Source organism: Myotis myotis, unplaced genomic scaffold, assembly GCF_014108235.1.
Source record: "Myotis myotis isolate mMyoMyo1 unplaced genomic scaffold, mMyoMyo1.p scaffold_m19_p_11, whole genome shotgun sequence".
Classification (NCBI taxonomy): Eukaryota; Metazoa; Chordata; class Mammalia; order Chiroptera; family Vespertilionidae; genus Myotis; species Myotis myotis.
This window is the reverse complement of record NW_023416315.1, coordinates 7,299,026-7,326,225: the sequence shown is the minus strand read 5'-3', so window position 1 is coordinate 7,326,225 and position 27,200 is coordinate 7,299,026. Positions and strand designations below refer to the sequence as shown.

Genomic DNA, 27,200 nt, shown 5'->3' with positions numbered 1-27,200 from the left:
CTTCCATTTATTCAGGGCCCTGAGTCCTGCTGAGAAACCTCCCCAGCTGCTTTTGACCATTGCGCCTCTCCTCCTGCTGTGCTTCATTCTGACGGGCAGCTGCTTCATGGGTGCCATAGGCCCGGGCTCTGTGCACCGTGACGGGTGGATCTGGGAGATATGTGACTGACCTGGTTGGGACATACTACTCCATCTACAAGCTCATGGTGATTGGGTGCCCACTGTGTACTGGCACATATACACGATGGGTCTATAGAGTAAGGAGCTAAAAGCACGTTTTCCTTTTTGTTTTTTCAGAAAGTGAAACGCTGTGACAGTCATGCTGTCCAGTAGTCCTCAGTGTGGCCTTCATCTGTGTGATCACTAACATTACTGCGTGGATACTGTGCTAATCAGCATTTTCCCCTCGATCATTTATTGTTTCAGGTGTTTGGGCTGTTATATTTCCTAGGTCGGCTATTTCCATGGGTGTTTCCATTTCCAGTGGAGGTTCCTTGTAACCTCCTTCTACTTAGGAATAGTGTCCTGGATTGCCTATGACTAATACAGGCCAATTCTGGGTACTTAGAACACTTGAGTTTTAAGAAATATTCAATAGCAGTAAAAATTCGTTACTCTTTGTTTTTAAGATGTAATCTCAGGATAAGGAACCTAGCTGGAGCCCAGAGCTTTATGTCCTCCAGCTGGGATTCAGATCCAGGTCTGACTCCACACTCTACTATCTATCTGTTCATGACATTGTTTCCTGTGCATGATGGGAGATTGCTTTGTGGGGGGTGGGGTTCAGGGCACATATAAAACACTTCTGAAGGCAATATTGATTATGTGGTTGTTGTGTATATTTGCATTTCCTGGTAGTAGAGCAAGCGGTGGGTATTTATATATTCATTGTAACAATGTTTTGCAAGTCTTATCGGACATACTTCTCCTTTTCCAAATGAGAGCCCAGTTCTCTGAAAGGGTCCATGATCACACAAGTATCAAGGTGAGAGTCAGGACTCTACCCCAGTCTTCAGAGTCCAGTGATCTTCCCTGTAGTTCAGGACAGTCTGTAGAGCGCAGGTCAGACACTGGAGGCCTGCTTGCAGATGTGTCTGAGATGGAAAAGACCTGCCAACATCTGAGAACCAGGAGGAGAGCTTGCTTCCCAGCATATGATGTCAGTTGGCTCAAATAAACCCATATATATATGAAGCTGGAGATTTCACATACTAGTAAAAGCCCTATATTCTGTTTTTTCTTGGAAAAAAAAAAAGTGGAGATCTGGCCACAAGCCCAGAACTGAGCAGCAGTGGCCTCCCTTAGTCTGGCCCCAGTCTCCAGTGGATCACAGCCCTTCCCTCATTTATACCCACTGGCTGACCCTTGAAGACTTTGAATTTCGGATTTCTAGACTCTGTCTTCCTTGTCTCTTGAAACCACTTGACAGGGGCTGGGTGGTCAGTGGTGACAATGGTCAAGCTGAAATACGTCCAATACCTTCTGTGATGTTTCAAAGCTGGACGTGATGAATGCTATGTAAAGTCATTACTATTGTTTCTTCACAATCAGCGTTCTGTGGTGCTTCATACTTTACAAGGTGCTTTCACGTGATTTTATTTCATCCAATCGAAACCTCTTATCTTCCAGAAGGGGAAACAGGCTGGGAGAGAGTAAGTGACTTGGCCAAGGTCACAGGTTAGTTGGCGGGAGAGCCAGGCCCTGACCTGGGCCTCCTTGTTGTGGGGCAGCTCAGAAGGAGCCTCCACAGGACTCTCCCGGGAGCCGCCCAAGCTTCAGTCTGGAGGCAGCTCCTCGCGGCCCAGCCCCGCGCCCCGGGATTGTCAAGCTGGCTGCTTGTTGTTACCGTTATTTCCGGTTTAGAATGTCGTCTATGAACTGCTTACTTTACTCATGGTAGTCTGTGGTTATAATCGCTTTAAAAAATTATTCTACAATTTTTTGGTTCCATCTGAAACTAACATTTACACTTTTAAAACTTTCCTCATTTTTCAGAGGCACTGAAATGCTTCATTTGGCTGTGTTGCATTCTAGAAAACTTTGCGTCTACTCTGTCTCAGGTAAGAACATTCTTTTTTCTAATGGAGAATTTGTATTAAAAACTGGGCTTTTCGATGTTATGAAAGAATAGATATTCTCTAATGTGACTTGGTGGAGGACAACACACATTCGGGTTGAGGTTTCCTGAATGAGCACTTTCCCCTCGATCATTGATTGTTTCAGCTACTTGGACTGTTACATTTCCTAGGTCGGCTATTTCCATGGGTGTTTCCATTTCCAGTGGAGGTTCCGTGTAACCTCCTTCTACCTAGGAATAGTGTCCAGGATTGCCTGTGACTAATACAGGCCAATTCTGGTTTCTTGGGACACTTGAGTTTTAAGAAATATTCAATAGCAGTTAAAATTCGTTAGCTGCTGAGTCACTGTGGTTTAAAGTACATTTTCTTTGGTGAACCTCAAGTGTTTTTTCTTTACAGTTCCAATTTCTTGGCCTTTGGGTGTCTTCACTCATCCAGACCTCAAGGCACTTATTTGAGGCTTAAGCAGGTTTCTATCTCGACTATTCTGTGGGTACAAGTATGTTAGTTAAAAGTGGCATAGTTTCAGCATTTTGGACCTTGTTAAATATAAAAGGTAACTTAAAAACGTGTGTTTCCATTATTAGATAAATTTTAGTGTAAGTTGAGAGTGTTATTTAGATGGATATCAATATTGGGGAGTTTTTAATGGGGACAATAAAGATAAGGGTCTGCGGGCCTATTCCTTATTCAAATGATACTCACCTTTGGAGTTTGCTGTAAACGTTAGCTTTTGTTTGTTTGTTTATTTATTTTTTTATGTTAATCCTCACCTGAGGATATTTTTCCCATTGATTTTTAGAGAGAATGGAGGGGGGGGGTTAAGAGAGAGAGAGAGAGAGAGAGAGAGAGAGAGAGAGAGAGAGAGAGAAACATTGATGTAAGAGAGACACATGGATTGGTTGCCTCCCTCACGTGCCCTGACTGGTGTCAGGGATTGAGCCTGCAATCGAGGTTTTGACCCTTTAGTCTGAGGGCCAACACTTTAACCACTGAGCCAAACCAGGTGGGGCCAGTGTTAGGTTTTAGGATTTGGATTTCTCCCATACATTCTCTTGATCTGGGCTTTCTTTGTGTTTGGCTTTCAGTTTGAATACCAATTTGTTTTTCCTGTCCCTGGGCTGGGTAGTCCTGGGCAGTCCGTTTCTGGGGTGAAGGTCTGTGGGCTCCCTGAGGCAGGCTGGGTAACTGGCGTAGGGTAGGTGGCAGGCATATTTGCTGAAGGAATGAGTGCACTGATTTCCGGATAGTGCTGAGGCAGTTGGTGTTGGCTCACTCTTACTCTCTTTGTGTTATTCCCTTCCTTCCTTCTTTTCCTTCTTTGTTACCTCTATCACTTCCTTTTCTGCTCTCTCTGCCTCAGAGGTCCTGTTCAGTACCTCTTCTGGTCATGGTTAAATATTCTCATTGGTTTCACAGTAGAAGATGTTGCTCCTCCTGGTGGAGGGCACATATTTAGGTTGCAGAGTAAATGAGAAGGTGTGATACAGGCTACTTTATTGTATGTATCTCGTTGTTCTTTGTTTTCCATCCTAAGCCTGTTAACTGTGAGTGCTGTTTTATTAACTGGGTTACACAGGTCACGGGAGAGGGAGTCTTGCCCACGGTCACCCATGAATACTTCTTAGAGAATTGGTCCCTTCCGGGGGCTCCAGGGGGTCTCTAAGAGGGCAGGAGAGGGACGCATGCTCGAAAGTAGAAATTAGGTTAGGCTCTTGGCTTTCCCTGGTCCTGTTTGAACGGTGGCCAAGAAAGACAGAATCCTTGCTCTGCAGGCTTGGCTCAGGGGTTGATCATCGACCTATGAACCAGGAGGTCACAGTTCAATTCTTGGTCAGGGCACATGCCCAGGTTGCAGGCTCGATCCCCAGTAGGGGGTGTGTGGGAGGCAGCTGATCAATGATTCTCTCTCATCATTGGTGTTTCTATTTCTGACTTCCTCTCCCTTCCTCTTTCTGAAATCAATAAAAAATATATTAAAAAAGAAAAGAAAGACAGAAGCCTTTTGAATTCCACTCAGGGGTACACTATAGAATCATGGTAAATGTGTTATGTTTATAAAAAACGCCACTGAAAGAAACTGGCATGTTTGCTTACAGCTTGTTCATGGGATATGGTATCCTCCTGCAAGACAGTGTTGGAAATGGGAGTTATGGGTCACCGGAATGGTGATTTTTCTCGCTCTTTTATTCGCTGTATTCTTTTACAAGCTCTGTGTTCTCTGGGGATGGGGAGTTGTGCAGACTACACTGCTAATGCCCCTACACCTCACTTCCCTTCTTGCTCTCTCATTTCTGCAGCCTCTTACAATATTCGTAGGCTGACAATTTGTCTATTTTTCCTGGCTTGGCTTAAATTGTGAGGTAGGAAAGTTCATGTTTTTGTTCTCTTGAAAATGTTCCTTGAGGTTCCTGTCTGAACTTTTCCCCTAGCTTTCACTGTAACAGGGGAAGCGTAAACATTTTCTAGTTTAAGTACAACCACTGGTGTCAGCAGGTGGAAGTGTTGCCGAACTTGACATCCTTACCCCCAGCTGCCCCCTCCCAATTATATTTTGTCTTCTTTTACACGCTGTGTGCAGCTAAAATGGATTCGAGGCAAACTAGAGAGTCCCTAGACACACCAAACACCCCTTAATAGTCAGAGGCTTTTTGGTGGTGCTTTGTCATCAAACGCATGCTTAATACAGAGAACCAGCAGGCTCCTGCTGCCTGAAGTCAGCCTGTCTTATCAGACTCCGTAAAGAACAGCAGCCCTGGGCATCTCCAATCCTTTCTGATGGGCTTCAGTTCTGAGTAAGTGGTTACACATGTGTGAGCTTAGGTCATCCTGATTCTGTTCTTTTAGATAGTCTTTCCCCCAAATTGTGAACTTCTCAACAAGCATTTACTAATAATCATTTGACCTCTTTGTGGAATTTTAATGTTAGCCATGAGAGGCAGAAACATGGGGTTCCTTACTTTTGACAGGCTTATGTAATCTAATTTGGTTATTTAACACAACGAACCTTTTAACTTACTGTGGGAAGGCTTTTATTTCATTTAACATCATTAGATTTTTCAGTGGTTATATGAAAGTGCACCAAAAATGGTTGTCAAGGTAACCGTTGATTTTCAATAGATTTTTTTGTTTAAATAAATAAGATCTTGTTTAAATAAGGCTAACAGCATAAATGTTTTAGTAACCATTTACTTGCTAATTGATGAAACTTTACAGTAATTTTGGCTATGTGGGGATTATGATTATAGGTATACAGTTATTATATCCAGTTATTATATCCAAGGGCAAAACCTATGTACGTGATTTTAATCTTATGTCATTGATGCTTCTCTAGAAAAAAATGGCCAGAAATTTTAGATTTTCAGGTACTATTTTTATTTTAAGGTGGTATCTAAGGATGCATTGCCTAATGTTCTCTCGTTTCACTACTACTTTTTTTTTTAAGATTAAAAAAATTGATTTTTAGAGAGAGAGGAGGTGAGAGGGAAAGAAAAACATCAGTGTGAGAGAGAAAAAAGCGATGGGCTGCCTCCTGAGCGCTCCCTATTTTCACGGAAATTCTTTTTGGCAGACTTCAAATAAAACACCAGGTCCTCTTTACTTGCTGAGGGAAGCTTTAGAAGACCTCTCCATTCAGTTAGAATATGATGCATTAGGGCTTGAGTACTATTTTGAGAGTTGGGACTGAAAATTGAATTGCTTGAACGTGTGGGGAATTTTGTTATTGTTTCTAAGTGCAAGGAAGTTAACCTTATTTATTGCAGACCTGAAAATGGGAGGGTTTTGTTGTCATTTGAATAATTACACTTTACTCAGACATAGTGAAAATGGAGGATAAAATGTCACGATGGTGTAGTCTTGCTGAGACTAACCTGTTGGAACTGAGCTGGCGTCTGTGTCAGCTGCATGCTGATGGCTCACAATACACAGTGTTTCAGTGCTTTGTCATTTTAGATTTTACCGACATTGAATTACTTGGAATCGGTGTAGAGGATGACTTTTTTATGTCATATTTTTTAATGTAAACAAATACAAAGCAATGATTAATATTTTTTAATGTTTTTCTCCTTAGGAACCTTGGGTAATGTGGAACATGGGAACCAGTATCAGATCAAACTGATGTATGAACATAATCTTCAGAGAACAGCCTGCAATATGACTTACGGATCATTCGGTGGTGTAAGAGGTAATTTGCATTTATTTGTGAATGTGTTGTTGCAAGTCCCAGGTTAGAATGCAGCAGGTCCTCAAATAACAGCATTGCGTGCACTGTGGTTTCATTGTCACGTTGATGAGAGGCCTAGAAGGAGAACTCTTGTTTATATCATTTAACCTCTGGTAAAATTGGTTCTACTGTACGTCATTTCACTCAAAATTAAAGAACCTATCTGTGATGTTAAGTAAAGACATACTTGGCAGTAAAAATGGACGATTATGTGATATGAATCCCAAAGAGAGTTAAACATATTTTACCAAAAGCTTTCTATTCAAACACCCAGGCAAAATAATCAGAAAGGAAAACTTTAAACATGAACGTGTTGGATTTTCATATAACCAGCACTTTTATATGGTTTACAGAGACATTTCCTTTTTCTTTTTTAAAAAATATATTTTTATTGTTTTTAGAGAGGAAGGGAGAGGGAGAGAGAAAGAGAGAGAGAGAAACATTAGTGATGAGAGAGAATCATTCATCAGCTGACTTCTGCACGCCCCACACTGGGGATGGAGCCCGCAATCTGGGCATGTGCCCCAACCGGCAATCCAACTGTAACCTCCTGGTTCACAGGTTCCACGCTAAAATTTGATGAGAGGCTAACTTCCGTCAGTGAAGTGCGCCCATCCCCGCCTTAGCTGTTAGAAATGATTTTCTCTGTTCTTAAGATAAATGTTTGACATGATGGGAGACCTAGGTCCTCTTTTTTAATTAACATTTTCAATTGTTTTTTTTTTTTTTTTTACCTATTAAAGCCCCAAAATGCAAATTGCTAAATTTTATATATCTGGAGTCCAAAAAATGATATGAGAAAAAAGTGCTTTGGATAAATGAAAGTAAGGTGTTTGTGTGTGTGTGTGTGTGTGTGTGTGTTTGGTAGCATCAAGGCAATTCTTTGTTAAATGTTATCTTTTATTTAATTTTATTATCAGATCAAGTTAATAAAATAAAGTTTTAAATTGATTAAATAAAAAATAAATTGTCGGATTTTCTGTGACATTTTTGCTGGATTTAATAATGGACTTCCAAAGTAATAGAGTTGCTACTATTTTGAAAAGAAGAGATAACTTTGTATTTATATGATACCATATGCCTTACATTTCAAAAGTACCTTCTGAAAAAGCAAGGAGATATTCTGGCATGTTTTATTTTCCTGTTGAGTAGAATATTTCAGTTTGAAACAGAAATAGCTGAGTAGCAGAAGGAATTTTTCCATTTCATGTGTTTGCAACACTTTTTGTGTTATCTACAAGAAAACAGGACTAAATAGTGGGGGGGTAAATTAGTAATCATTCTTTATATGGGGGGTATTAAGGGAATGGAGAGAATCTGCTAATGTTTGTGTGTTTTTTTATGATGAATATGTTCCAAAATTATATTATGGTGATGGTTGCATAGTCTATCAATACACTGAAAACTATTGCATTATGTACTTTAATAGGATGGTATATAAATTATATCTCAATAAAACTTTAAAAAGTTAGCCATGGCATAAAGCCCAGTGTTAGCAAGGTGATGATAGTCTCAATATCCTACGTTGCTCATGGCCATGTGAAACGATATGACACTTATAAGGCAGGTTGGCTATTAAGAGCCATGAAAATGTTCTTGGATCTGAAATGTGACTTATGGGAATGTATGTTAGGAAATGACCCAAAATATGGAAAAGTTATATCAAGTTGCCATACATTAATTTATTTCTTCTCTCCTTCTGTCTTCCCTTCCTTCCTTTTGTATATACATTTGTGCATTTATTTGTAACATATAAACATTAGAAGTGATCAAAATGAGAAATAAAGGAGAATGGCTAAGTTTTGATGCATGGATTCAGTGGGTTATTATGAAGCTATTAAGATTAATTTTGTTTTCTGGAATGAACATCTTTGACTTTGAACATAATCTTTGTATACATTTCTGATTATTTCCTTGGGATAGAATGTAGGAGTGGAGTTATTGAGTCAGAGGTTTTTTTTTCTTTCTCAATTTGAAAGTTCCTCACCCCCAAATACTGTATAATTGGTAACAAGTACAGAATTTAGGAAGAAGGGAATAAAAGTCACTCCAAGATATGCATATGCCAAAAGAAATCCCATTTTCTAAGCCTGTGAGCAGATCAATCTTTTAATTTGAAAACTTTCCTACACTTGATTTGAGTTTAAAAAAGGAAACTAAGAATCCTCCTTTTTTACCTTCCTTGACATTTATGATGCCTTATTACGTTATTATTAAGTGGGTGCTATGTTAGTAGTTCTCAAGAAATGAATTAAGCAGAAAGAATCTGGTCCTATTTTAAACAAATGTAGTTTTAGACAAGGCCATGCAGTTTTTTGGTATGTGCAGCAGAATGAATCACCACTAGATGGCAGTCCTGTACAACATTGGGCCTTAGTTGGTACTGCTGCTTTTCAGTAAAGTATGGTAACAAATTTTGATCCCAACTAATACTTTACCTTTTACTAAAAATAAACTCACCTATCCAAGTTGCAAAAAAGGAAGAGTGGATTTTTAAAAAATTAACTATAATAAAGTAATGTAAGAGTGCATTCTAGCTGTGCCTTTCAAACTTGAACTTGCATTTGAACCAGAATGGGATCTGGAAAAAAAATGCAGGTTCTGATTCTTTAAGTCTGGAATTGCACCTGAGAGTGAATTTCTGACAGCCGGTTCCCAGGCGCTGCCAAGCTGCAGAGATCCAGAGGTTTGCTGCCGCCTGGCATCAACCAAGGGCTGATTCTGTACCACCCCTGTTCTTAGTGCATTGCAGGTTGAGAGGCGTACCCAAGGTATTCATAGTAAATGGTAGCGGAGGGATTCCAACCAGACTCGCTCCGGAAGCTAGTGCTGTTCATCACACTAAAAACTGCTTCCCCACAGGGGCTGTGAATATGGTACATCCTCCTTCTTCCTAATTCAGAAAAGAGCTTTCCTCTTAGAAAGGGGGCTGCATTGGTTTGGCCACAGTTAGTGCTTAGCTTTGCTTCTTCAGAGATTATGGAAAACCTGCTGCATAGCTTCTGGGTCAGATGTTTTCTGTGTCAGTTTCACTTTTTTGGTTGGTGCTTTGGTTTATGGGAAAAGTACCCCCCCCCCCCCACAACAATCAGAGAGGTTATGTGTGGGAGGGTAATAGAGGATTTGAAATTAGCAAAGGAGTAATTACTGTTTTTGTTTTAAACATTTTTTGTTTGCTCTCGAAGGCACCTTTTATACATTCACAATAATTCAAAGGTACATTCATTTGATGGAGTAAGCTTTGGTGTTACCTGTGCCATGTGCAATGTTTATTAATGAGAAAGAAGTGATAAAGGGCCCTGGCTGGGTAGCTCAGTTGGTGAGAGCGTTGTCCTGATGTGCCAAGGTTGCAGGTTTGATCCCCGGGGGCACATACAAGAATCAACCACTGAATGCATAAGGAAGTGAAACAACAACCTCCCCTCCTTTTTCACTCTCCCTCTCCCTTCCCTTCTCTAAAATCAGCCAGCAATAAAAATGAAAAAAAGTGATAAAGAAATAAGAAATATAGTTTTATGAACTAGTTGAAGAATATTTGCCTAAAATCTTCCATTATTCAGACTACTGCCTACCATTCCAGAATTTAAATTACAACATTTTCCATGTTATACTTTTTAGAGGGAAATAACTGAATTGTGCAATATTAATGGCTGTATTGTGTATTTATTTATTTTTTATTACAGAAGGGGTGAGGGTGATGTCAGGAAGTTAAAAAATGTTTGTAGTTTCTTTGACTTAAACTTAAACTACTTTTAAAAAGGTACATGTGACTTTTTTTAAAAAATACAAGTGTTAGTTTATCTTTGCTTCTTATACTGTCAACAGATTAATGCTTGTAAAATTTAATTGGTGGCATAAGCCTGGACAATCAAATTACAGTTTGGAAATATACTAAATCCATTTTGAAAAGGTGGATTTGAATTGATTTAAAAACTTCCTAGTATAATTGATGGAATTTATTTGGTTTAGTAATTTGACCTCTACTTGTTTTTGCAAAAAGGAACAAATGCTATTTCTGCCTGATCTTTCTTTGATTTTGTTCATTGTGTCACAACTTCCAATGGCTGTGGACATGATACTTGACCTTAAGATTATTAAGATAAGTTTGCCCTTTTAAAACAGTATTTGGAAAAGGAGGATATTGAGATTGACTGACAGAAAGCCAGTGGTGGAGTGAAGAAAGAATGTTATTTTTTTAAGGTCAACAAGTCCGTATACTTAGCTTGGTAAAATAAGACATTTCATGTAGGTTATGTGTTGTATCTTTTGCTACCATCAAGATATCTGAGCTAGAATTCCCTTTGCTCATGATCTGACTTTGAGACCCTGTAGTTAGTTATATCCTCAGTCATATAAAGTTTGCCCTGTAGGACTGTGACAGGTTGATGAACCTTATAATGTATAGGAATCTTTCAAGTGTGCAACAGGGACACTGAGATGAAATTGTTGATTTGTTGGAGATGTATGGGAACTTTCAGGGACTGAGGCAAGTCTGGTGTTAGTCCTCCCTTGCATCATCCCCCCCCCTCTGTCTTTCTGTCTTTCCGTCCGTCCGTCCTTCCGTCCGTCCATCCATCCATCCATCCATCCATCCAATGCACATTTACTGAGAGTTTTCTGAGTGCCCAGGCACTGTAGTAATTTCTTGGAGTAAAAAGATGAATAAAACACTTTGTGTTCCCAAGAAGTTTACAGTCTGGGGGGGGGGGGCAGTAAAGACTAAGAACTATAATATATCGAGGTGGTAAGTCATAATAGAGATAGAGATGGATAGCTCAAAGTTATGCTGGAGCCCTGAGGGTAGAGCAGTTTCCCTAGGCTGAGTAAGTGTGTGTGTGTGTGTGTGTGTGTGTGTGTGTGGAAGGGAGTACATGAGGGTGGGGGAGTGTGCTGTTACCTTTTTTATTCCAGCTCTTCATTTTTTATCCACTTTAATTTGGAGGCTACTGATCCTAGTTTCTTGTGAATGAGCAATTTTATTATCTTTAGTGTAAAGCTTTCAGTGCCCATAGGATGACCCATTCACATTTCTTTTGGGTTAGTTTTTTCTTCTCAGGAAATTTATTTTTCAGACTTTGGAGCATTTTAAAAAATATTTTTATTGATTTGAGAGAGGAAGGGAGAGGGAGAAAGATAGAAATGTCAATGATGAGGAAGAAGAATTCATCAGCTGCCTCCTATACACCCTCAACTGGGGATCGAGCCTGCAACCGGGGCATGTGTTCTGACCTGGAATTGAACCAATGCCCTCCTCATTCATAGGTCAATGCTCAACCACTGAGCAACACTGGCCAGGCTGGAAAAGGCTTTTAAATACTTTGTTAGAGATTATTACCATCATATGGTTCTTTCTTCAATTCTTAACTGCCTCCAACATTTTTTGCTTTGCTCTAATTTATGGTTTGTTTTATTTATTTTAATCCATCTTTTTAAAAAAAAATTTGTATTAATTTCAGAGAGGAAGGGAGAGGGAGAGAGGGATAGAAACTGCACACCCCACACTGGGGATCAAGCCTGCAACCCTGGCATATGCCCTGACCGGGAATCGAACCATGACCTCCGGGTTCATAGGTCGATGCTCAACCAGTGCTGACCAGGCCATGTATCTTTCTATATATTATCTGTCTGTTTATTATAATTTTGCTAGCCAAGAGCACAACATGCGATCTATACTCTACACAACAGATTTTAGAGTGTAATACACTATTGTTATCTATAGGTAGCTCTCATTCTTAAAATTAGTTTTCTCGATCATAACTCTTTGTTTTACATGAGGATATTTATATTTTGAGTTTACCTGGTAACAGCCAACTCAAGTCTTCGAGGGTTATTACTGCCCTAATGGTTTGGCTCAGTGGATAGAACGTCATTTACTCATCTGGCTGGAATGTGTTTCTATACATTATTCAACCTTTTGTTATTAATATTTTCTTCTGGATAAAATGTGATATTCAGAATTACTAGTATTTGTGATAATATTCACAAATCAAAGATTTTTAAGTTTTTAAAAATTATTTAAACTCTTTAATTTTTAGTATACAAGACATTTCTTTTTCTCTTTAATCTTTTATCCCTCTTCTTTTTGTGCCTTTTGAAAGCTCATTTTCTTTGAATTCTTCCAGTTCTCTTATTTTATTTTGATTTTTTTCCAGTCAAATGGAACTTAAGAAAAGTAGAATTTTTATCAAGGCAAGTTTAATGTAAGGGTATAGACATAGTATGGGCATGGTATAGATTATAAAGGACTGACAGCACAGTAGTCCCATGTTTGTGACTGAGGTGGAAAGAAAATGTTGTATATAAAAGGTTCAGTATGTTTGGAATATAACTGTCAGTAAAAGGAGGTGAACAGATTTTAATAATATATAGGAGTATGGTAGAATATTTTTTAAATTATAAAATGACTTCTATAAGCTTATATGGGATTATATTGTCACATAAATAAAAATTCATGGATTCTTTGGAATAAAAAGCCCGCCATAGAAAATAGTGAACTAAAGAATCATAAATCGCCTTTGCCTCGTCTTTTTTTTTTTTTTTTAAATTTTTATTGATTTTAGAGAGAAAGGGAGAGGGAGAGAGAGATAGAAACATCAATGATGAGCGATAATCATTGATTGGCTGCCTCTGGCACAGTCCACACTGAGAATCGAGCCCGCCTCCGGGACATGTATCCTGACTGGGAATTGAATCTTGACCTCCTTGTTCACAGGTTGACACTCAACCACTGAGCCACCGCTGCCCGGTGCCTTTGCCTCCTCTTGAGGAGGCAACCCCAGATAATGATAGCCTTCCAATAACTTCCAATTGATTAAGCTGAAGCCTTTTTCTGGTCTGCCAAGGGGATGCATTAGTGGCCACGTGCACTTGCTGACAGGCTCTGCTCCCCTGAGCCACCGGGGTGCCTGCCATTCAGAGGAAACTGTGCTCAGCTGGGTGAGCGAGCAGACGTGAGTGAGCAGCCAGACACAGCCTCGCTCTTTTGAATGGGCATGTTAGTGCTAATGAAAGATGGCTCTGTTTTCCTTCTAGGGCAGCGGTTCTCAACCTGTGGGTCGTGACCCCTTTGGGGTCGAATGACCCTTTCACAGGGGTCGCCTAAGACCATCGGAAAACACATATATAATTACATATTGTTTTTGTGATTAATCACTATGCTTTAATTATGTTCAATTTGTAACAATGAAAATACATCCTGCATATCAGATATTTACATGACGATTCATAACAGTAGCAACATTACAGTTATGAAGTAGCAACGAAAATAACTTTATGGTTGGGGGTCACCACAACATGAGGAACTGTATTAAAGGGTTGCAGCATTAGGAAGGTTGAGAACCACTGTTCTAGGGAATCAACAGGTAATGTTTGATAACCCTCGTCTCACCAGTGAACCATGTGGCCCTATTTCCGAACAGGTGCGGTTGAAATGCCAGAGAACGTTAGAGCCGTTTCAGTGGTGTGCTGGCTCCTGTCTTTGCCTAAGTGTTAGCGAGTAGGTGTGTTATAATATTGGAGCCCTTCCCTCATTTGCTTTAAGATCATTTATGGATCCACAGTGACATAAGTTGGAAGATCCAGGGGATAACAGGATTGATTCTCGTCCTGTGCTGGTTTTTCTCATATAAACTCATTTATAAACTCTCTGGTCCAAGACCCATAAAACAATGTTACTTTCCAAGAGCGTCTTCCTGTATGTTATGTTGTATAGAATCTGTAGCTCCCGAGGGCAGGTTATAAAGAGGGTTCCTGTTGTCTGCAAATTGTTTTTTTACATGATCACTTAAAATTGTTACTTTTCCTGAAAGGTGAGTTCAGATTCCTTCTATACGTACGCTATAGAAATGTTGTGGTTAAATACTTCAGGGCCTACTATGGCTAAGAATGAGGAAAGGCTAAAAAGAATGTTTGAAGTTTCTGGGTGTTTTTGAAAAAAATAAAATAATTTCTTTCATGGTGGCTGAATGCCAAGACTGGAAAAGTGTTATGGGAATGTCTGTGGTCAGGGCTGCCGCTGGTGAGAGGACAGTTACATATGGCAGTCCTGATGGGAGATGACAGCCATTTTTGATCTCTATATATCAGGGTCTCCTCAAAACAGTGGAGTAACTGAGCTATTAAATATTTTACTCAATCGAGAAGGAAAATGATTACCATAAAACGACTTTATTCAGATGACACTGCTATATAAGGGTTTGCAACAGTTTCAGAATTCATGTACAAAGCACATTGTCATGGGAAATGAACTATCTCCCCCCCCCCCCCCCCCGATACTCCCCCCCCCCCCCGCCCCCCGCCCGCAGTCTCTCTTGAATTCAATAACCCTCTTCCATTCTACAGGGAAACTCTTGCTTGCAGATTTAAATTCTAAAACAAGGGAGAGATATATGCTAACGCTTAATCTGAAACAAGTGTTTGTGTTGACTACGCCATGTTAAAGGTATTTTAAAAGTACATTAGTAGTACTCCATATAGAGGTTATATATATAAATTTAAAGTAGACTGACTTTTTTGATGGACATTTAGCTGGCTTCCAATTTTTGACTAATATGAATAAAGCAGTTATGAACATCCTTATATAATTTTTTAGGTGGACAGTACAATAACAGAAGTGTCATACAAATTTAGGAGGACTTTTTAAATTATACTGCTAGAAATATTTCCAGTTCTTTTCTCTATTATAACATTTGAGACACTCAACATTATTGAGACTAGAGTTCTAATTTGCATCTTCAGTATTTCATATAGTACATAATTTAAGTCACTTCTGGCTAATTTAGAAGATGAGAAATGATTAAGCTTGACATATCAGAATAAGTCTCCCCATATTATATTAATATTTGAACTGCATTTCTGCCTAAGTTAAAAATAAGCAGGGCTTTAAATCTGAATTTCCTTGCATTGAAATTTGTGAATAAGAACCTTTCAAAGCAGCGTTTCTAGATCTTTCCTAAAATAAGACAGTACTATTTAATATGGAAATAATAAATGAGCAGTATTCCTAAATCTAATTTGGAAAGTTACATTTATGATTCTAGGGAACTGTGAACATAACATGTGTGAGTGGAAAATTAAGATTTCATATGGCTTTTTGAAGCTGGTTGATTAAGTCGTATACAGTTCATTGTTCTAAAGATGAGATTTGTACAAGGTTTTGGAAGGCTGGGAGTTGTATGTTAGAAGTGCTTGTTTCCAAGGTAGTACAAACTGGTTTTAACAATCTATCATCTTCCATTTACCAAAGGAAATATGTGAAAAGAAAAGGAAAATGTTCGGGGGGAACAAAATGTTGAGATGATGAAAAGCTGCAAGGAAAGAAAAAAACACTTTAGAAAGACTACTAGGAAGAAACTAGCTTTTTTCCTCAACAACCTGTCTGAATTCATTTTGCTTTCATTATATATCTAGCCTGGAGGCAAACTATGTTGAGTATTACAACAAAGAGGGTGTTATAAGGAGGACTTTTTTTTTCAATAATAAAGTATAACATATGTGTAAACCATGCAACTTTGTAACAGGAAACTTTATAATAAGGGAGGACTGTGCTTAGCTTTTCCACAATTTTGGAAGAATGAATTTTATTAGGTGTTAGACAAAGAAATTATCAACTGACTTTTATGTTGTAAGGTTGAAAGATTTGTTATGACCATTTCTAGACTTTAGCAGTGGTTTTAATGTGGGTCCTGATATATTAGGAACAGCGCCTAGCACTATTAATATGTCTACTATTGCTGGTCCTCTTAAGGAATATGATTTTAACTTTTGCCTTTCAATGAAAGATTATTCAGAATCCTGTTATTCTGTGGTTTTCTCAGCAGTATTAGGCTGTTCTTGAATTGATCAACACATAATATAATTTGGGAACCCAATCAATGGTTCTTTTCTTTTTGAAAGATGGTGACAAATTCTTTTGAAACTTGGGAAATTGGCTCCATCATTCATCCCTTACTCTTTCTTTGCTTCTGCTGCCTAACTTCCTGAAAACCATATTGTTTTGATGTCAATATGTAGACTAGATTATCTGTTGGGAATTCAGAGTGTATTAATTATATCGGAATAACTGTAAACTGGATAAATGATCTAGGTTAGTGGATATTGGGCTTAATAGCTTATTTGGTTAATGAGGACACTAAAATTAGGGATCTCTAATATGCCTGAACCATATTTCTTATAAATTTACCCCAGTTTTGAGATTAACTGGCAAAAGTTATGTTTTTTTTTTTTTTGGCTTCTAAAGGCTAATGTATTATAGTAGAGTTTTAGGGTTTATATACTGGTAGTGCTTATTATAGAACATTTGAGTTTTTATTTATCATGAGACTAGAAGTGAGGTAGAAGTGTAGAAGTCAGTCTTCTAACTTTTGGCTTTTCAATTATATATTTTTGAAATTATTATACCTACTTATTCCCTTCTCTCTCCCCCTTAAAAATAATCACACACCATTCACATTTATGCACTGCTTTGAGTGGAAGGTGGGGGAATTTAATGATATCCTTTTATATGGTTCAATCCACTGCAGGGCTGTTAGGAAAGTCAGGGGCGAAGTGCCTAGGCTTACAGAGAGATGGTAGAAGTTGTTAGCCAGATACATTAGTACATCTTTAAAAATAGACTTTTGCTTTAAACTTTGCAAGATTCACAAAAGCATTCAAAATAACTTTAACTATATGTAGTTACTTTGTTAAAAATAAAGTCAAATAGTTCAGGAAGCTGATGGAAGCATCAGTGCGTGTCCTCTCCTCTCCTCTCCAACAGGACCCATAGCTACTGTTTCTGATGGCTGACTCCTTATTTCCTAAATAATATGATTGCACCGCTATTTGGGAACTCATCATATTTAGATTTCGTCTCTTGCTGTACCACCCTAATAAAGCTTCTGATTCACGACATATCCTTTTTCTTATCCTTTTCAAGTTACATCACGTTTCTCATTTCTTTTGCCACTCAACTTCTGCGCCTACAAATGAGATAAACTTCTTGTTCTTGTTCCATCAGCTTCCACCTCTTGATTCTATATTTTGTAAAATGAGCACATGAACCATTTTATCTTTACCGTTATTATTTCTTTCTACCTGAAGTCTCTTCTGTCAACTCCACCTCCGTTCTTGCTTTGTCAAGGTTGATAATATTTGCATAATGGTCTGTAGTAACAACTGAGTCTTCCATGACCCCTCTATGGACATGTAAAAGGTCACGCCTACTTTAATTGAATCATGTAAATATTGTTCAATGTACCAGCATCCATTGCCCTCTTCATGAGCACCGGAAAATGCTCCTGTGGGATTTTTAAAAACAAACATTTCTTTACATAGCCTCACAGTCCTCACATTATTTTTTTTTTAGAGTTGAACTGTTTATTGAACGTGTTACAAAAGGGGTCAGTCACAACGACCAAAGCCCGTGTCATGTCAGACTCCTGAGATTCTGTCTTTGCTTCCACTTTCTCCTCAGCTGGCAGCAGTGGCGGCGGGGACAGGACCTGCTGCTGGTGCAGTGCCAGCTACCGGGGCGGGTCCTCGGCCCCTGCACTGCACATGCCTCCCCGATGTTGACATCGGCCAGAGCCTTTGCAAACAAGCTTGGCCAGAAAGGTTCAACATTTACACCTGTAACGTGGGCATTGCCCTTATCCTCCGTCACCGGTGCCTCATCGTCATGCAGGCTGAGGGCCATGTAGGTGCAGGTGAGCCCCGAGACTGGGCAGTGAGCCAGATGAAGTGAGGCTTCCCCCAGCGCAGCCCGAGCGTCCTCCGAAGGGCCGAGTGCTTTCCTGGCAGCTGGGGAAGAGTCGGTCCTACTGTTGAGCCTGTCACTTCTCTCTAGTTCCTCGGGACCTTCCTGTCTTCCTGGAGGTGTGGGATTTTTCTCACCTAACTTTTTACTTTTTGAATGATCTCATTTTTTTCTGGAGTAATTTTGTTTTGTTCTTTTGTTTTTCTTGGGCGTTTCTTATTTCAGGCTTCCCTCGATTGTCCAGTTGTCAGGTTTTATCTGAGGATGAGTCAGTAGAAAGACTAAGTACTGTGAAAGTGCGTTGGGCTTTTGACCAGCTGGCCTGGCTTTAAAGTGAATGGATGGGGAGGGAGCTTAAATCCAGGGCCTCCAATTGTCAGGATGAAGAGAGGAGGGCGTGTGTTCACAGGAACCAGCATCTACATGGGTCACTGTGGTTCTTCCTAGACAGATCAGCATTTAAGAAACTCTTACTGCCCTCCCCCCTTTTGTTTTGTTTTGTTTTGGGCATGAGGGACAGCAAATACCTGGCTGCTGAATGCGTGGCAAGTGGGAGAGGGAAGGAAATGGACAGTTGGTTGCCTGTCTGTCCTTGCTGGCTGGCTATCTATCTATCCATCCATCTATCTATGTATTTATCTATCTAATATTTCTTTCAAAACATTTAAAAACATCTATTTTTGCCAGAACCGGTTTGGCTCAGTGGATAAAGCTTCGGCCTGCGGACTCAGGGGTCCGGGGTTCGGTTCCGGTCAGGGGCATGTACCTTGGTTGCGGGCACATCCCCGGTGGGGGGCATGCGGGAGGCGGCTGATCCATGTTTCTCTCTCATGGATGTTTCTGGCTCTCTATCCCTCTCCCTTCCTCTCTGTAAGAAATCAATAAAATATATTAAAAAAAAAAATAAAAACATCTATTTTTATTGATTTCAAAGAGAGGAATGGAGAAGGAGAGAGGAATAGAAGCATCAATGATGAGAGAGAATAATTGATTGGCTGCCTCCTGCACGCCCCTTACTGGGGATCAAGCCCACAACCTGGGCCTGTGCCCTGGCCGGGAATTGAACGTGACCTCCTGGTTCATAGGTTAATGCTCAGTCACTGAGCCACACCGGCCAGGTTGGGCTCAAAACATTTTTACTGAGATAGGTCACATATACAATTTACTACTTATAGGACACAGTTCGGTGGTTTTAGTGTACTCTCAGACTTGTGCAGCCATCACTACATCAACTTTAGAACATTTGCACCACTCCAAAATAACCCTCACCTGTTGCAATGGTTCAGAGGATCACTTTCCAATGTGTGGAGGGGGTGGTTTCCCACACAGCACCAAGTCATTCTGACTCACCAGCTGGTTGGTTCCCATGGTGTCCTCCTCGGTTCAAATAATCTGCAAGACTGGCTCACAGGACTTACATGAGTTTGCTTACTAGATTACTGCTTTACTATGACAGGATATAACTCAGGAACAGCCAGATGGAAGAGGTGCACAGGGCAAGGTTTGGGGAAGGGTGCGGAGCTTCCACGCCCTCTCTGGATGCACCACCCTCCCAGCATCTCCACGTCTTTACCAACCAGAAGTTCTCTGAACCTCATTCTTTGGGGTTTTTATGGAGGCTTCATTACATAAGCATGATTGATTAATTTTTGTCCATTGGTGATTGATTCAGTCTCCAGTCTCTCTTTCCTCCCCAGAGGTCAGGAGGTGGGACTGGAAGTTCCAACCCTCTGGTCACATGGTTGGTTCACCCTATCTTTAGGTGAGCTTCCAAAGTTACTTCATTAACATAACAAATCGCACCTCCATTACTCTCAGCACTTAGTAAATTCCAAGGGTTTGGGGAGCTATAACTCAGGAAATGTGGATGAAGACCAAATATATATGATAAAAGATGTGAGGGCGATCTGGCTGCGACATCTGTCACCCCACTGATTGCCAGGGTTGAGTCCACTGATCTGGCTGGCTGGGCTGCTGTCCTCTTCCCCCCTCACCAATCCATGTGCGTCCCTCCTGAAGCTGCTGGCTTAGTGGAAGAGGATGGCCTTCCCTGAGGAGATGACAGTTTTCCAAAGTTGCTGCGCTGATTTTAATTCCTATCAGCAATGCACAGGGATACCACCCAAGGGTGAAGTTATCCACAGCCTTGTCAACACTTGTTATTGTCCATCTTTTTGATTATATATAGTCACCCTAGTGGGTGTCTGGTGGTATTGCACTGTGGTTTTGCTTTGCATTTCCGTGGTGGTTAATGATGTTGAATCTCTTTTCATGTGCTATTGGCTGCTCATTTATATTTAACAGATAAGCAGAAAAGGCTGACTTCAAGCTGTGTCTCATTGAGGCCAGCGGCCAGGGCTTGTTAACTGGTGGGCTTCACTTGAGGGCAGTAGGGAACTACTTGGATGTTTTATTGGGAACTCAGATATCTATAGCTGTAGGTCATTTCTCTTGCGGTGTTTCCCTCTCCCACCCACCCACTAGAGATTTCTTTAATTCCTGTCTGGGGAGCATGAGCTTAGTCCCATGCATTCTGGAGCTGGGTGGGGAAGGGTATTAGAGGACTGACTATCCAGGATGTGAACTTTGTCTTCATCCATGTATTTTCGGGAGCTTTCCCTATTCCGACGCTGTTCATACCTGCTGTTCCCCTAACCTGGAGTCCCTGGTTTAGTTCAGCTTCTCCAAAGATTACGCTTTCTGTTTCTTTTGGAGGTCTGGGGATCTGTTACCACAGACCTCTGTAGCTCCCGTGTCTTCAGATCACACCTCTCCCCACTTTTGGTGGTACCTGGTGCTTTTACTTCCTACACTTTTTCAGAATTTTATGGGTGAATAAATATATTCCTCTTCAGGCATTTAGATTTGACCTTGCTCTGCTCTTCTGTATTGTTTCTCCATCCCCTTTCTGTCTGTTCATCTTATTCTTTGTTGTTTGGTTGTGTGTGTGTATTTTGTGGAGACAGGGACAAGAGTCTTTAATTCACTATCTTACAATACAAAGTCATACTTGCTCTTTTGATATTATGCCTCTATAAAACATTGGGGAGAAACTTGTTCTCAGAGTCACTAGTCAGGTAGAAAAAAATGTGAGTGGCTGTCTCCACAGGCTCTTAATTTCTGCCCTAAGTGAATTAATAATAAAGGGGTCAGAATGGTTGCCAGGTCATGATTGCAGAAGCTTGGCTGTAAGTCATGGGCAGAAAGCTTGGTTGTGTGCCCCCGGAGTCGAGTGAGTTATTTCGCCTCTGGGACCTACTGAATGTTCAGACAGTTGAGTAATCCCACCTTCAAGCACGCGGTTGGCAGCAGGGCAAGTAATATCTGAACACTTGGCATGATAATGAACGGGGGATATACAGGGAGTGTAAATGTTTGATAGGACTCTGTCTCCTAGTTTGCTACTGCTTCATTTTCATTGCTTCAATGGGGGTTAGTTTTGCTCAGAGTATGGGGCAATTAGGGTTACCATCTTTCTAATGTGGTTTCTGGAGGGAGAGGAGATGACCACTATGCTAGCCCACAGTCTACTATCAGAGCATTTTAGCCCCGTGTTTCTTAGAGATTCTAACAATCCCAGGTTCCAGTTTTTAAGTTCCAGTTAGGAAGCCCAGTTCTATCTTATAGCAGCAGCATATAGTCATTTCACATGGTTCTCCCACTCTCACCCAACACTAACGTACCTGAAAAAGAGTCAGTATCTGAGATAATGCCTATGAAGCACTCAGCCCTGTCCTTGGGGCCATTACCTACTGTCATGCCTTTGGTTCTGAGTCGCTCTCAATAATTCTAATCAACAAAGGCCTGCCAAGGACTCGGAGTAGCTCACGGTGGATCGGATGCTTGTTCATGGACCCACCACTAAGGTCAGAGGATGGTGTGCTCTGTGGGTAGGGTCTCGGTGAAGTTCTCGGCTCTGTGGTAGGTGGTGTGGGTTGGTAAGGCAGTTAGTCCTATTTGGAACACATAGAATTTGGGAACAGATGCTGGTCTGACTAAAACCATATGTTTGCTATACAGAGAAAAGACAAAAGTCTAGAGTAGTGGCTGTCAAACTTTAGTGTCCACCAGAATCACCTAGAGGCATATTGAAGCAGGTTGCTGGGTCCACTCTCAGGTTTTCTGACTCAGTAGGACGGGGGTGGGGCCCAAGCGTCTGCATTTCTAATGGGTTCCCAGGTAATACTGATACTGCCTCTCTGGGGAACCACACTTTGAGAACCACTGCTTTTGAATGGTGGGTCTTAGACTTAAGTGTGCAAAGGATTTTCTGGGAGGGTTTACTAATAGCGTTGCTTCTGGGGCCTCACTTCCAGAAATTCAGAAATTGAGAAGTTTGGGGCGGAGCCTAGGACCTTGCATTTTAAGAACCTCGCTAATTCTTATGCAGGAGATCAGCAGACCATCCTGAGAAGCGCTGCTGTGAAGGCTTCATGCAACAAACATGATAGATTAGCCATTCTTACTTATTTTCACTCAATTGGAAAACTACTTTTTTAAAAAAAAATATTTTTATTGATTTCAGAGAGAGGAAGGGAGAGGGAAAGAGAAACATCAATGATGAGAATCATTGATGAGTGTGCGCCCTACTAGGGATCGAGCCAGTACCCCAGGCATGTGCCCTGACCGGGAATTGAGCCCTGACCTCCTGGTTCATAAGTTGATGCTCAGCCACTGAGTCACACCGGCCAGGTGGAAAACGACTTTTTAAATTTCCACATGTACATTTGTATCAGTGTAAATATGAATCTCAGGCCAGGTGAAGTGATGATCAGATACATTGCTCAAAGTTAAACTCACTGGGAAGATTTTCCTTTGAAGATTTTCTGGCCGAAGCCGGTTTGGCTCAGTGGATAGAGCGTCGGCCTGCGGACTGAAGGGTCCCGGGTTCGATTCCGGTCAAGGGCATGTACCTGTGTTGCGGGCATATCCCCAGTAGGAGATGTGCAGGAGGCAGCTGATCGATGTTTCTCTCTCATCGATGTTTCTGACTCTCTATCTCTCTCCCTTCCTCTCTGTAAAAAATCAATAAAAATATATTTAAAAAAAAAAAAAAAAAAGATTTTCTGTTTTTCAGGGATGCGCTGGAGTGGGAACTGGTATTAAGTAGTGCCCAGAGCCAGGGACATCAGGTAAACCCTTCAGTAAACCGAGTCTGCGTGTTTTCTGCTGTTCAGCTAATCGGGAACTGACTCCCTGGGCGCCATGGAAGAGGCCGTAGAGCAGCAGGAGTAGGTCCTATGGGAATCTGAGCCACTTGCTCATTCAGATCATGCTTCCTCTTCCTGTGTTTCTGGTTAATGGTGAAATGCTGCTTTGCACACTTAGCTTCATGACTCAGTAGACTGAGTAACCCACTTCATGGTGGGCAGGTCTGGTCCTGGGTCATGTAGTCGCTTGCTATCCTGCACGGGAAGTTCAATCCGGACCATAGCCCAGCAGAACTAGGAGCTGCTTCTCAGTGGAGAATCACTGTCGACAGAGGACGCTGGGGTCTCTGCAGTGACTCCCCTCATGGGGCTTTTCAGAGGCTGCACACAGCAGACCTGTCTGCCGTGGATCATTCGAGGACCATCGATCTGCTGGGCCACAAGGCAGGAGGCTTACATTGCAGCCTTTGTGGCTGCAGAGCCCTCCCTGGCTCTGGGCACTACTTAAAAGTAGCAGCTCTACTCGAATGCACTATATCTTGCTTCTAGAATTTAGAGACTCTCCAAGGTTTGTGCTGTTTCTTTTGGAAGCCACTGTGACATTTTCTTAGCGGGCATGTCCTAACATGCCCCTGGACACTTCACAGTGTGGCATGCTTTTGAATTTGTGTGGGGCACTTGCCACTTCCTGCTTACCGGTCTGGTTATAATGTCATGCATGGACTTGCCACTTCCTGCTTACCGGTCTGGTTATAATGTCATGCATGGATTGGACTAGCATTGTGTTCCGTGGGATGTCAGGGTGGTCAAGTTCCCAGAGGACAGTCTTATAACAAAGACCAGGAGATTTGAAATAGCCCAGAAGCAAGAAAATGAAGATATCCTATGTATATTTTTTTGCATTACAGAGTCTTTACTTTTAAATGATGATCAGTACACCGAGTAATAACGTGTAACATGTAACAAGTTCCTGAATTCTATAATCTAGCAATTTTGGTGAAGAGAAACTAAAAGCAGCCTAGACAGTTATACCAGTATTCATTGTTCTAACCCTTAGAAAGGACTGTGTTAAGGTTGGCTACTGCTTCACAGAAGTTATAAATAACTATGTACTACTTTTTCATGGATGAAGTCCCTGATCTTTAAGAAAGCTTTAGGGAAAGAATGTTAATCTCTTTCTTCAAAATAAAAATATTTTTTACTGTATCTAAGAAAGAAAAAGCCAGTGTTGGTATAAATGTTGCTTGAGTTAAAAGGCATAGGAAAACAGACATTGTATACCCATTAAATTTCTGAGAAATACAAGGTAAACAAACAAAATCTTTGGCTAAGCTCTAAGTTTGTACAAAGAAGCTAGATTTAATTTTTCTACAAAGAGTGAAGGAACCTACTGCATCTTATACAGAAATAATTTACTGCCTTTTCTCCCACAAGAATATAACTCGAGCTTTGCTGCAGCTTCATAGTCCATCAAGGCATCTAGGTCACCAATCCAGGGAGCAGGCATTTCTTTCTTCCCCTCTTCATTTAAGCAGTGGTGTGTATGTATTTTTGTCTGGATGTTGCAGACAAAGGCTAACAAGTTATCCAGGACTTCATCCCTGTTTTGTCAGAAGTAGGTCTGGTGGATGGTCATTTCCTGGGTCGTCTTTTCCACTTGAATCCTGCAAATGTGCTGGGATGTGGAAGCCGTAGCATCGGCCTTCCACCCTTTCTCTCTCTGCAGGTGGCACTGTTCAGTTTCAGCCTGAGCCGCTTTGACCTGCTTCCTTAGGTCCTTTCCCTTGAGGGTCTGAGACCCCTTCTCGGTGGTCGCACCTCGGCCTGCAGCAGTTGCTGGGTGCCCGTGACTGATTGACCGTGGCGATGGCCTCTACTGCCGTCTTTGACAGGCAAACGGAACTACTTTGATCGTCTTTGTTAATTTGGATTAAAACAACGTGATAGGTTAATATTTGCACCAGGTTTCCTGGGATGTGTTGGCCTTTTCCACATGTTTTTGAATAGTAGCTACAATTGGAATCCCTCTGAACGAAATTTATGATAATCCACAGTCATTATCCAAGATCCATTTGGCTCTTTCACAGGCCAAACAGGATATTGAGTGAGGGTGCCTCATCGCTGTGTCTTTCAAGTCTTTGATGGTGGCACTAATCTCTGCAATTTCCTTAGGGGAGAGTATTGATTTTGAAGCGGGTTCTCTATCGGTGGGTTGGGGGCAGTTCCAAGGGATTCCAGTTAGCCCTTGCTCTCCTAACAGCCTTCATCATGCTCTTCATTAGACAGGAAGCGAAGGCAGGTATTCAGCCAGTGCCTAGTATGTCTGTTCCAACTGTGCGTTAACAAACGGGACAATAATGGCGGGACGGGCCTGTGCACCCACTGGGTTACTGTGAGGAAGACCTTGGCCCAGGCTTCATGTATACCCGGAATCCATAAGCCCCCTTTTGAGGAGGGAATCCTGTGGCATTTGGAAGTCTCCGGGATTACAAACTGAAAAGGTCTGTGTGTTACCTTTGTGCAGTGCCACCCTGTTAACTGGCCATCATGGAAGGTTTTGGGTTCTCCGCCTGTACCTAGATATGGGAGCTCAAGGTCCCTCACTTTTTTATTTTGTAAGTGATTAGGCAGAGCAGGGAGCCCACTCAGCAATCTTTGCAATTACAGTTGCCATCAAACCGGGGCAACAACCATTTACCTCTCAGAGCCTTGGTCTTCCATGGCACTGCATCCCACACCGCACCGGTGACAATGTGCACACGGTGATTCCCCGGGTGCCATTGCATGCAAACAGTTTCCCCCGTTTTCCTTTTTCTGGGGTAGGAAAGTCATCTGTGCATCCATCAGATATGTGAGCAAACAGCCCCGAAGTTCCTGAGTTCTGTGTCAGTTACGATCCCAGCAGATTTCAGCTTCCTCAGCCTTCCCTCCTCGCCCAATTTTGACTTTTGCCTCCTCAGCTCTGTGGGGCCGCCGTGGGTGCTTGAGTTGCCGCTTGCTGTGCTGCAGTGGGAAATGATCTGTGCACACAGAGCTTGGGCAGAGGTGGGACTCCCTCCGAGTTTCGCTCCATGTCACAGGCTGGCACTGCCCATTGCCAGTGCCTCTGACGGGAGCCTGATACATTTCGTCCAGGTTATAGTAGGCCACGGTGGGAGGGCTAGTTATTCTGTTTTATCAGGAAGTTGAAATCCTCCAAGAGAGTTTGGACTTCTGAATAGTTGGAAAGCAAGATTGTCCATGATTTCCTGAGAGAGAATAGAAAAGCTCTAGATCTGCCTTATATTTCATCTGGGAGCAGGGAAGGGTTCTGCAGAGCAGGTTTAAAGGGACAATGATGAGAAAGAGTAAAATTGTTTCCTGCTTGTACTCTGTGGAGTTCAGGTTTCAAGTGTACACTCAACAAAACCTCATCTGCACACTGCATTGTACGCCCACCGCCCCAAGCAGTCTCCCTCTGCCCCTATCTCCCCCCAGCTTGCCCACCACCTTCCCCACCCCTCCCCCTCTCTCTGGCTGTCACCACACTGCTGTCTGAGTCTATGTGTTATATACATATGTTTAATTTTATTTTTTAGTTATAGCCCAATTTTTTCTATGAGAAAAATCAGAGAGCCCAAGTAATCTATTCCAGGTTGCCAAGTTAGTAAATGGCAGAGCTGAGATCTGAACTTGAATTGACTCCAAAGTCTCGCTCTGGGACCCTGAGTGGTGCTGGAAAAGAGAGTGGTAATTCTTTCATTCTCGGTAGGAAAAAATTGACGGGAAATCCAGGGTGCTCTGTACCTAAACTGGGTCAGCGGGTCAGAGTAGATTTCCAAAAAGATGGCTTCAAAGCTGGTACTTGGATAAAAGGCAAAAGGATATAGGGGAAAGGAAAAGAGTGAATGGGGAGGGGGAAGGGGATGATGTAGCTAAAAGGGTACAAATTTTCAGTTAGAAGAAGTTTTGAGAACCTAATGCTCAGTATAGTGACTAGCATATTGTCCACTGGAAAGTTGCTAGAGTAGATT

General features: G+C 41.4%; 1 protein-coding gene across 6 annotated transcripts in view; it reads left to right on the top strand.

Annotated features, from left to right (window-relative positions):
• The window catches only part of BBS9 (Bardet-Biedl syndrome 9), a 323,047-nt gene that overhangs the window by 15,251 nt on the left and 280,596 nt on the right, over positions 1-27,200 (top strand). For all 6 annotated transcript variants that reach the window (XM_036327352.1, XM_036327354.1, XM_036327351.1 and 3 more), the window contains exons 4-5: positions 1,996-2,060; positions 6,151-6,264. In XM_036327352.1, coding sequence (XP_036183245.1) covers positions 1,996-2,060; positions 6,151-6,264 — 179 coding nt within the window. The remainder of the gene's footprint in view (positions 1-1,995; positions 2,061-6,150; positions 6,265-27,200) is intronic.